Raw genomic sequence first — 12731 nt, forward strand, 5'->3', positions numbered from 1 at the left:
GATGGAGAGATGGGATGTGGTGACCCACTTCTGCGCCGGGTACACGCGCTCCTCGTACGTCTGCAAACAGACCCTTGGCTTTAATTATTACACAAATTATTTTTCCTGGGAGGGAGACTCCAATAGACAAAAGCTTTGTGAAGCAGACAATTCTAATATCAAGAAATTTATCGGTAAATTAAGCAATTAAGATTCCAAGAAACTACTTACCTCAGCAGAGTTAACTAGGTTATAAGGAGCCGATTCGATGGCCAGGGTGAGATGGCACACCTGAGGACCAAGAGAATAGCTAAATTTAAATGGCCATCGCAGATTTCACTTTATTATGAAAAGTCCTATCGAAGTAAGCCTTCGTAAATCTAACTTCACTTAAAATTGCTGCCTAATGAATTGAATTAGCAGTGTGAGTTGAATTTCAATAACCTTGCCATTCTTCATTAAAGATAACAAGTGAGTAACGATAACATGAGCTCACCTGAGCCAAGAGAGCAAGAGCTGCGAAGGTCCTCATGGTTGGCGAGTGAGTTGAGAAGGAAGTGGCGGTCGTTTATCTGGTCCGCTTTATATAGGCCAGACTCTGATGTAAGGCGATAAGGGAAGCAGACGAGTAGATTGCAGGTTTCCCACGCTGTTTTATAAGCGTAAAACACATTCACTTATATGAAGACATGATACTTTTGTATAATACATACACACTGTATAATTGTGTACATACTGACGTATGTCTATATCTGTCTATATATAGGATTTTATTCGTATATATATGTGCATACATACACACAGGTATATGTGTGTATATATACATATATACATATGTATACATATATATATATATATATATATATATATATTTTGTTTATTTTTATATATATATTTGTACTCAAATATATAAACATACACGCAATATATATATATATATATAATATATATAATATATATATATATTATATATATATACAATATATGTTATATGCTTAAATATACACATTGAAATAAATGTATCTATACATATATTATATGTATATATGCATCATATATATTTGAATATATGTGTATATTATATATATATAAAAATATATGCATATGTATGTAAAGATACATATATGTATGTGTTTATACACACATGTATACATATATGAATTTATACATACATACATATATAAGTGTGTGTGTGTGTGTGTGTGTGTGTGCATATATATATATATATATATATATATATATATAATATATATATATATATATATATATATATATATATATATATATATATATGTGTGTGACATCCATTAATCAATGGAAACCGCCTGGGACATGACCTCACCTTCGGCGACAACAGGAAACGCTCCGGAATTGGTAACCGACGGTAAGCAGCTGTGTCTCCACGCCTTAGGCTGAAGCGACCTAGCAAGACCCGCAGGAGTCAGTTTCGAGTCCGTTCCTTGAACCGCGAGCACCTCCCCTTTCGCCCGTAGGAGCTGACGCCGCCTCCGCACGTCTACCACAAGATCTCTTCATAATACGTGACTGTTAGTCAATGAACCAGCTAACAGATACTGAGTTTTCCTTGACCTGCCAGATAACATAGTGGTTTTCTTGTGAATTGAAATTAGAGACCATTATGATATATATATATATATCTATATATATATATATATATATATATATATATATATATATATATGTGTGTTGTGTGGTGTGTGTGTTGTGTGTGTGTGTGTGTGTGTGTGTGTGTGGTATGTGTGTGTATGTGTATGAGTGTGCGAGTCTGTATATGTATATGCATATATCTATATCTATCTATCTATCTATTTCTATATATATATAGGCACATATATACATGTATCAAAAATATATACATATATTTATGCATACAAATATACACACGTATGCATATATATACATATATACATATGTATATTCACACACACCTATCTCTCTCTCTCTCTTATATATTATATATATATATATATATATATATATATATATATTATATATATATTATACGTATACGTATTTATATACTTTATTAATTATCGTTATGTAAGTGGATTTAGCTAACATTATAAAGTTATTAACCTAGGGTCAGTTGAGCAACAGAGACACGAAATACGAACTGTAGGATTTTACCAAAATAAGAGATAACCGTAGCTATATACAAATATATAATCATAACCTTGCATAAATGGTTATATACATTAAATATATATAATTTTGTTAACATTATACATTAAACTACAGATCACAGTAAAGACCTCTGCCCGATATATATTCATCTGCAATTCAAAGACATTTATTTTCGAAAAAGCATAAGGTCAGCACTTCAAAACAATACAGTTGATTATACAACGAAAAGAGCTATTGCACTAATGCATTAACCTTAACAAGACTAGATATTTAGATTTTTTTTTAAGTGCAATACAGTTTAACCCATTCAAGAGTTATCCAGGAACTGATTTATGTAATAAATGTCACCTTGGAATGATGAAATAAAGAAATAGATAGTAAAAACTATTGTAAAATATATTCCATAATTCGTCGGAGAGTTCAAGCTCTCTGACTGGAAGGACGCTAAATCTCTTGTGTTTGTGGGAGTATATTGGAAAGGAATGTTGGTGGCGGTAAATACATGAAAGTTATTGCTTAGTTACTAAACGTGTATTCTGACATTTGTAAAATTAAAAAAAAAAAACATTTAAGATTCTCCTTTTGCTACACGCAGTAACTCTCTGTCGTGGAACATTTCATTCGCGAAGGGTGCTTTTAGGGATATAGATACGAATGTCTGATTAACTGCATATAAGTATTTTAACTGTGAATATTTCAGTCATTACAAACATGAGTAATCTTATATTTCTGCTTGTCTGTTCGATGAACAGTCAAAAGTAAAAAGTCGATTGAGAAACAAATTGCTAGTGAAGAACCACTAGCTCTTCTGTAGGTCCACATACCACCAAACAAATAGTATTTAGGATGCAAAATTACTGTGACAAGTATAGTAACCCCTTTCACTGAATCTCCTACTTCTAAATTAATGCTTTTCTGAACATCTTTACATTTAAATAGGTTGCGTTATGCATTAGTCTCATTATACATGAGGATAAAAAAAGATTCTTTCTTCAGTAAGTGTATGTTTATGTTTGCATATCTCTAATAATACCAATAAATAATAAATAAAGTTGACTTTAAAGAAAGTGAGGATCAATTCATGTCATTTTCATGAACCAGACTTCGTTTTTTGCGACCGATGATAACGTAGGAGAGTCGTAGCCAGCAGTGTAGTAGGTCTGGAAGTCGACGCCCCCCTCGCCAGCTGCCAAGGTCGTCGTGAAGCTGCGCGGCGTTGACGATCCAGTCCTCGTCGTGGCGAACCCGTGGAACCTCCTGCAACAAAAGCATTTTCATTATGTCAAGGTTTGTATCAGAGATCAATTTTTCACTGAGTTAAGGGGCATGCCTTCGTATGACTGCTTTTAAGGAAAAGGAACAGAAGGCCCAAGTTACCTGGAGAACACGTGCAGTTCCGGTCGCTCTTCGATGTACACGTCAGGGTTGGTGGGCGTGGGCGGGTTGTCGTGGGGGGCGGCGGGGACGTAGAAGCTCATGGTGAAGTTGTTCTCGCAGTTGGGTCCTTCTCCGGGATGACCAGCGTGGTCACGGGGCTGTCATGTCGATCTTCATGGCTGTCCAAAAGCGGATAGAACGCTTTTTAAATTTCGGAATGTCATTCTCCCCCTGCCTCTATCTATCCTTCTTTCTCTTGTTTTTTTCTTGCAGTTTGCACATTACTTGCAATCATCTTCATTTATGTTTGTATCTCGGTATGCGTCTTTATTTTTTTTTTATTTTTTTTTTCACACACTTAGCAAACAGGAGTAAAGTGTGTTTTGTTGTGAATACACACATATATATCAATGTGTGTGGAAAAGTGTATGCGTGCTATAGAAATAAGATTAATACGACAAAACCATATAAACCAAAAAATCACACCCGCATCATTCTGTCCGTCGATGTAGTTGAACAATTTGCGGAACATGACGTCCCCTGGTGGCTTCGTGGTGAGAGATGGAGAGATGGGATGTGGTGACCCACTTCTGCGCCGGTTTCACGCGCTCCTCGTACGTCTGCAAACAGACCCTTGGCTTTAATTATTACACAAATTATTTTTCCCTGGGAGGGAGACTCCAATAGACAAAAGCTTTGTGAAGCAGACAATTCTAATATCAAGAAATTTATCGGTAAATTAAGCAATTAAGATTCCAAGAAACTACTTACCTCAGCAGAGTTAACCAGGTTATAAGGAGCCGATTCGATCCCAAACGGTGAGATGGCACACCTGGGGGACCAAAGGGAGAATATCTAAACTTAAATGGCCATCACGATTTCACTTTTTATGAAAAGTCCTATCGAAGTAAGCCTTCGTAAATCTAACTTCACTTAAAATTGCTGCCTAATGAATTGAATTAGCAGTGTGAGTTGAATTTCAATAAACATGCCAATCTTCATTAAAGAAAACAAGGGAGTAACGATAACATGAGCTACCTGAGCCAAGAGAGCAAAGCGGGCGAAGGGTCCTCATGGTTGGCGAGTGAGTTGAGAAGGAAGTGGCGGCCGTTTATCTGGTCCGCTTTATATAGGCCAGACTCTGATGTAAGGCGATAAGGGAAGCAGACGAGAAGATTTCCCACGCTGTTTTATAAGTGGTAAAACACATCACATTCCCGTATATGAAGACATAAATGATACTTTTTTGTAATACATACACACTTTATAATTTCGCACATACATACGTATATCTACATTTTTATATTTATCTACCTATATCTATATCTATATCAATATTTATATATGTAGATGTATATATATAGATGTTTATTTTAATCGTATATATATATTCGTACACACACAGTTTTGTGTGTATATATATATATATATATATATATATATATATATATATATATATATATATATTTTTATTTATATATATGTACCCGAATATATAAGCATACACCGATATACAATATGATATATATGTATATATATTTAATGTGTGTATGTAGGTATTTATATATTTATCTATATTTGTTGTATCTATTTGTATATTTATTTATATTTGTATATATGTATATGTGTACACACATGTAAAATATATATATATATATATATATATATATATATATATATATATATATATATAATATAATGTTTATATATGTATATATGCATCACATATAAATGTGTGCATATATGAAATATTATACGTATATATATAATTTTATTTATATATACATATACAAATATATATATATATATATATTATATACCAATAATATCACACTTAAATATATATATATATATATATATATAATAATATTTTATATATCCACACACCACACACACACAAAACACATATATATATATATATATAATATATATATTTTATATATATATATATATATATATATATATATATATGCATATAATATATACATGTTTATATGTAAAATATGTATACAAATATGTATATTCAACACCACACACATCTATCTATCTATCTATCTATCTATCTATATATATAATATATATTTATATATATGTATTTATAAATTCTTATATATAATCGTTATGGGGGGAGTTGTATCCTGGAACCATTAAAAAACAAAACAAAGAAATTTAGAAAATTAAAATCTATAGGAAAAATTACCTCCATGATTCGCCGGACGTTCAACCTTCGAGGACAAAATCTCTTGCATTTGTGAGAATATTTTGGGAAAAGGAATCCAGGTGGCGGGATATACACGGAGATTATTGATCACTTACCGAACGTGTATTCCGATATTTGTAAAAACGTAAAAAAAAAATATTCTCCTTTTGCTGCAAGCAGTAAACCTTTGTTGTGATATATTGCGTGATTGACCCCACAGGATATATTCCATTCGGTAGACTGCTTTTAGCGAGAAGTATGTATGGTTATGAATGTTTGATAACTGCATGTGTTTTAAAAAGTGAACGTTTTGTCATTCCAAACCTGAAGTGATCTTACATTTCTATGCTTGTCTGTTCGATTAACAGTCAAACGTTAATAGTCGGTTTGTGAAACGGATTACTAAATGAGCATATGGGGGTTTTCATTTAATTGGTCTAAATAATTCTCTGATGTTTTATCAGTGTTAATTTGAAGGGAGATCGATCACAGTTTTGATATATTAATTTTTATAGATATATATTCAACAACCCTAACCATACATAAAACCAAAAAATATTGGTTTGGTTAACAACAATCACATGGATGGCATAAGCACTTGAAGTACAGCTTGATTACGAAAGGGCGTAATGCAAACACTGCAGTTCTTGATTTTAGGCCCCCCAGGTATCACATGCACAACAAAAAGGCTGCAAATAACATGGAAATTAATACAATATCACCCACAATGAGGGAGTTGAGGGAGGCGAGTATAAACAATTCTTTTTTCAAGAATATATACACTAGATATATATTAAACAATTTTATTCATGCTTGCTTATAACAAAAAACATATCATTACCACTGCAATATACAAAAAACCCTTTACAGAACCCCACCAAGCGTTTCTGTAGGTCACCTACAGTCTAACGGGCAGTTTATGATGCAAAATTTCTTTTAACAAATTTAGTAATCCTTTCTCAGGGTCTCGTAAGGGACAGAGATGGTAGCCCCAATTTTAAATTCTTATTGCCTTGTTGACCAAAACAATAAGTAGAGTAGCGCGACTACTAAAATTATGTTTTTCTGAACTCATTTACAATTGAATTGGATCCGTATGTAACATTAGTCTCATTTTTATTCATAGGGATAAGCAAATAAACCGTTTCTAAATGGTGTATATTTGTCCGCATATATCTATCAATTAATACCAATAAATAATAAATAAGTTGACACTAGAGTAAATGAGGATTAATTCTATCATTTTTTATGAACCAGACTTCATTGTTGCGGCCGACGATAACGAAGGGAGAGTCGTAGCCAACGGTGTAGTAGTGTTTGAATTTCGACCCCCTCCTCGCCGGCTGCCACCGGGTTTCGTCGTGAAGCTGCGCGGCGTTGACGATCCAGTCCTCGTCGCTAGCGAACCCGTGGAACCTCCTACACAAAAGCATTTCATTATGTCAGGGTTTGTATCACAGATCTAGTTTTCACTGAGCAAAGGGACTGCCTCCGTATGAAACTGCGTTAAAGAAAAGGAACATGAAGGCCAGTTTACCTGGAGAACACGTGCATTTCCGGTCGCTCTTCGATGTACACGCAGGGTTGGTGGGCGTGGGCGGGTTGTCTTGGTGGCGGCGGGGACGTAGAAGCTCATGGTAAAGTTGTTCTCGCAGTTGGGTCCTTCCCCGGGGATGACCAGCGTGGTCACGGGGGCTGTCATGGTCGATCTTCATGGCGCCAAAAAGCGGATAGACGCTTTTTAAATTTCGGAATGTCATCTCACCCTGCCTCTCTCTATCCTTCTTTCTCTTGTTCTTTCTTTGTAGTTTGCACAGATACTTTTCGAAATCACCTTCATTTATGTGTTTATCTCGGTATGTGTGTTTCTTTTTTTCAAACATTTAGGAAATATGAGTATGTGTTTAGTGTGAAAACACACATATATTTCTGTGTGTTGGAAAAGTGTGTGCGTGTTATAAAAATATGATTAATATGACAAAACCATATAAACCAAAAGTCACACCTGCATCATTCTGTCCGTCGATGTAGTTTTAACAATTTGCGGAACATGACGTCATTGGTGGCTTCGTGGTGAGAGATGGGGAGATGGGATGTGGGACCCACTTCTGCGCCGGTACACGCGCTCCTCGTACGTCCTGCAAATATACCCTTGACATTTATTTCTTGTTATACAAATTGTCTTTAATGGGATAAAAAAAAAGTAAATACATAAATTAATAAAATAATAAGAAGGGCAATTCAGATATTAGATTATTTAGTTAATAAAAAGTTAAGATTCGAAGGGAAATACTTACCTCAGCAAGTTTAAACCCGGTTATAAGGAGCCGTTTCGATGGCTAGGGCGAGCTGGGATACTGAGGTCCCAGAGAAACAGATTTCACTTTTTTATAAAGTCCGGTCGGAGCATACCATCGTAAATCTCATTTAATTGAATATCCTTCCTTATGACTTCAATTAAAAAGTATCTCTAAGCAGAATAATAATGCAAATTTACATTCTTCATTAAAGAAAACAAGGGAATAACGATAACATGGCTCACCTGAGCCAACAGAGCAAGAGCTGCGAAGGTCCTCATGGTTGGCGAGTGAGTTGAGAAGGAAGTGGCGGTTTTTATCTGGTCCGCTTTAATGCCAACTCGATTTTAAGCGATAAGGGGGGCAGACAGATATTGCGGTTTCCCACGCTGTTTTATAAGGTTTAAAACATAACCCTATGTACTTTTGTAAAGTAATACATTATAGGTGTGATAAAATAACATTCTATCTAACATATTACATTAAAGAAAAACCCCAAAAAAATATAATATTATATATTATAAATAATATATATAATTTTTAAAATATAATAAAATATAATATATATATATATAATTTTAATTTATTTAATACATACATATATAAAATATAATTATTTAAAATAATAATAAAATTCATATATTATATTAATATATAAAGCATGTACAATAGAAAATGTATATATAAATATATGATGTATTATATGAAAATTAATACATATATATTTTTGTTTTTAGTGAGGTGGGTATTATTCCTTTAAAAAACACACCATATTATTATACATAGTGTAAAAATATGTGCATATATAAATATAATATATTAAAATAGAAATGTAAAATAAATATATTATATATAAATAATGTAATGTAAAAATAAAATATTAAAATAATACAAGTATAAAAATAAATAAAATAGATATATAAAATTTTAAAATATTAAATATATATATTTATATATAATAAATTATTATAATATTATATTATAAAAAATATATATTTTTATTTATAAAAAATATAATTTATGTATTAAATTATAATTTTATTTATATAAATATAATTTATTATATTATATATATAATTAATAATTTTAATTTTTAAGGTATAAATTTTCACCAATGGTTGATTCAATTGTTTCCCTTAAAATTTTTTTATGTATGACTTCCAAAACCAACCCCTAATTTACCCAAAATAAAATATATAAAATAAATTTAAAGGGTATAAATATATAAAAATAAAATAAAAAATTATTTGTTTTTTTTTAAAAAAAAAAAAATATGGTAATATCTATATGTTTATAACATATGTTTGTAAAGAATAATACCCCCCATACATACATATATTATATAATATATATATTATATATAATATATATAATTAAAATTATAATAATTTTTTTTTTTTTTTTTTTTTTTTTTTTTTTTTTTTTTTTTTTTTTTTTTTTGTTTAAAAAAAATATAAAAAATTTAAATAAAAATTTTCATATAATAATAATTATATATATAATATATATATAAATAATATAAATAATTTTATAATATATATTATATATTTTAAAATTTATATATAAAATATCAAAAAAATATATTTTAAAATATACATTATTATATAATTTTAGTTTTATAATGATAATAATTAAAATATAATTTTAAAATTTTTATTAATTTTAGCTATATTAAATAAAAATATATTAAATTTATTATATATAATGGGTTAATATATAAAAAAATAATATATATAAATATATGATATATGTTTAAATTTTTTAAATAAAAAATTTTAATAATATAATATTATAATATATATAAATATAAATTAAAATTTTAATTTATAATTAAAATTTTATTATATAATAAAATTTTTTTAATTTTAAAATAATATTAAAAAATTTTTTTTAAAAAATTTTTTTTTTTTTTAAAAAAAAAAAAAACTCCTAAGACTTTATTTCATTATAAATATAATTTTCCAAAGGGTTTAAAAAATTTTTTTGGCCTTTTTAAAAAGGGGGAACATTACCCAAAACTATTAAAACTTTTTTCTTTTTGCATCATTTTCCCTTGAACAATTGATACCCCACCCACCCAGACGATATTTTTCATATAGTCCCACAGAGACTAGTCTATTTTATAAGTGTCTCGTACAAAAATATTTAAAGATGCAAAAAAATTTTCTGTACCTTTTTAGCATGTATCTATACATGCTGGGGAAAATTTTGAATCAAAAATTTGGCACTGATTTGGGGGATAAAGGTCTTCAAAATCTTCTGCCCTCCATGATAAAACCGTTACAGGCCCAAAATTAAAAAAAAAAAACAGGTTTTGGGAATTTTTATAAAAAAACGGGCAGAAAAAAAAGAAAATGCTGTTATCACTGGAACATCCGTTGTCTGAGATTTGAACTCATAGAGCTTTATAAATATATATATATATATAATATATATTATATATATATATAATTAATATATAAAACATGTTAATTTATTTAAATATATTTATTATCTATATATAAAATATATATAAAATATATAATATATAAATATATTTTATAATATTATAATAAAATTAATTAATATAATATTTTTAATTAAATAAACTAATATATTAAATATAATTAAAATTATAATAATATATATATATTAATATATTATAATTAAATATATTATATATATATATATATATATATATATATATTATATATAAAAAAATTTAATTTTTAAAATTATATATATATATAATATATATAAGATAAAAATTTTATATATATATAAAAAATTTTAAAAACATAGCAAAAAAATATATATCATAATAAAAAAACCCCCAATTTTTTTTTTTTTTAAATTTAAATAAACAACCAACACATACACAAAACCACACCCCACAACACACACACAAAACAATAAATATTATATAAAAATTTTAAATTTTTAATAATATTATATTTAATATATATAATATATAGTAATATATTTTGGGTTAACCGGTGAAGTCTGGATGAAAAAGTGAAAAAGGTGTCCCAACCTAGTGCCGCCCAAAAATAAATGAAGGTGGTGAAAAAAAAGAGGGGGAAAAGGATTAAAAAATTTTTAAAAATAATAAGGGAAGGGGAAAATCATGTTTTAATTTTTAAGCCCCAGATGGGCGGGGGAAATTTAGAAAAAGACCAAAGTATTGATCAAGTGCCAGGAGAAATGGCGTAAAAACCCCCTACCACTCCCCCCACATGCAGGAAAAGTGTTGAAAAGGCTTCGAATTCTTTATTGCAAAAGGGTTGACATCATATCGACCCGCACCCAGAAAGGGGACCCCAAAAAAAGGAAAAGGGGGGGTTTAGAAAACTTTTTGAAAGAATAAAACAAAGTGCCTAAAGGGGTAGTGAAGGGGGCTTGAATGCGCATGGGGGGTGAAATGTCTCTTTTAAAGTGCACAGGAAAGTTCGGGGGACGTGTTTTAAAGAAACGGATCCATAGAGGCAGAGAGTGTGGCGAGATGAACGTTTAAATTCTAAAGAGGAGGAGGAACAGAGAATTTACAAAAGGGCCCCATAATAAAATTTTTGCCCTTTTTTCCCCTTTTTTAAAGACTGTTTTTTTAATTTTTGGAAGTTGTTAGGGGTCCGGCAGGTAGGAGCAATCCTCGGATACCAGAAGCTCCCCTTTAAAAACAGCCACTTATTTTATGGGGGGTGAGCACATTAAAAATATATATAAATTTTGTTTACTTTTGCGATCAAAAAATTTATACTTTCCGATTACCTTCCCTGGAAAAGTTATGCGTGGTAATATTTTGGGGTTTTGTGTTTTCTCTCTATTATATCACTGTGTGTGCGTGTGTGTGTTGGTGTGCTGTGCGTGTGCGTGTGCTGTGGTGTTGAAAAAAAGACAAGAACGGGCACCAAAAACATATGGCCATGATGGTAAAAAAAAAAACAAGTCTTTGTCGGGGCCAAAGCCATTAAAAGCGAAGAGCGGGAAAGATGTCAACTTCCAGACCAAAGACGTTGTACTTTTCCCCCCATAACCGAAAAATGTATTTGGGGGGGATTGTGACATAGCGGTTTATTTTTCCTTAGGGGGGCTAATATTTTTTAAAAAATTAAATTTTGATAATGTTTTGAATAGTTTTATACATTAGAGATAAAATTATCTTGATTTAAAAAATTTTTTGTATTTTTAAGGCATTTTTGATAGATTTTTAAAATTTTTAAAAAAATTTTAATATTTATTTTAAAAGATTTGCCCCTAATGATTAGATGTTGAGCGGCAGTAATTCTAATAATAAACAAATTTTTATTTGTGAGAAATATTGGAAAGGAATCCGGTGGCGGAATAAACGGAGATTATTTAACTTACCAACTGAACCCAATTGTAAAAAGAAAAAAAAAAAAAAAAAAAAATAAAAAATAATATACATTTATATATTAATGATTAAAAAAAAACATTTTCTATATACAATTTTTATAAACATATAAAATAAAATAAAAAAATATAATTATTATATATATAAAAATATATTTTATATATTATATATATTTATAATATAGTATATATAAATAATAAATTTTTAATAAAAATTTTTTTTTTTTTAATATAAATTTTTTTAAAATTTTTTTATTTAAAAAAATATTTTAAGTTTTTTTTTAAAAATAAAAAAATATATATATAATTGTTATAAAAATTAAATAAATTTAAAAATTTATATTTTATAAAAAATGTTTTTTTTTAAAATAAAAATTTAAATA

The 12731-nt window shown here is 29.4% G+C and overlaps 1 protein-coding gene and 2 pseudogenes across 1 annotated transcript in view; all 3 read right to left on the minus strand.

Moving 5' to 3' along the window:
* The window catches only part of LOC119572069 (heme-binding protein 2-like), a 1394-nt gene extending 868 nt beyond the window's left edge, over nucleotides 1-526 (minus strand). Inside the window, exons 1-3 of the mRNA XM_037919075.1 lie at nucleotides 476-526; nucleotides 211-270; nucleotides 1-60 (exon numbers count right to left, since the gene is read on the minus strand). The exon at nucleotides 1-60 is cut by the window's left edge and continues 73 nt beyond it. Coding sequence (XP_037775003.1) covers nucleotides 1-60; nucleotides 211-270; nucleotides 476-511 — 156 coding nt within the window. The 5' untranslated portion in view covers nucleotides 512-526. The remainder of the gene's footprint in view (nucleotides 61-210; nucleotides 271-475) is intronic.
* Nucleotides 527-3203: 2677 nt separating this feature from the next.
* On the minus strand, nucleotides 3204-5750 carry LOC119572070 (annotated as a pseudogene).
* A 1165-nt stretch (nucleotides 5751-6915) lies between these two features.
* Nucleotides 6916-8279, minus strand: LOC119572071 (annotated as a pseudogene).
* Nucleotides 8280-12731: the final 4452 nt, after the last annotated feature.

This window comes from Penaeus monodon, unplaced genomic scaffold (genome assembly GCF_015228065.2).
Source record: "Penaeus monodon isolate SGIC_2016 unplaced genomic scaffold, NSTDA_Pmon_1 PmonScaffold_946, whole genome shotgun sequence".
Taxonomy (NCBI): domain Eukaryota; kingdom Metazoa; phylum Arthropoda; class Malacostraca; order Decapoda; family Penaeidae; genus Penaeus; species Penaeus monodon.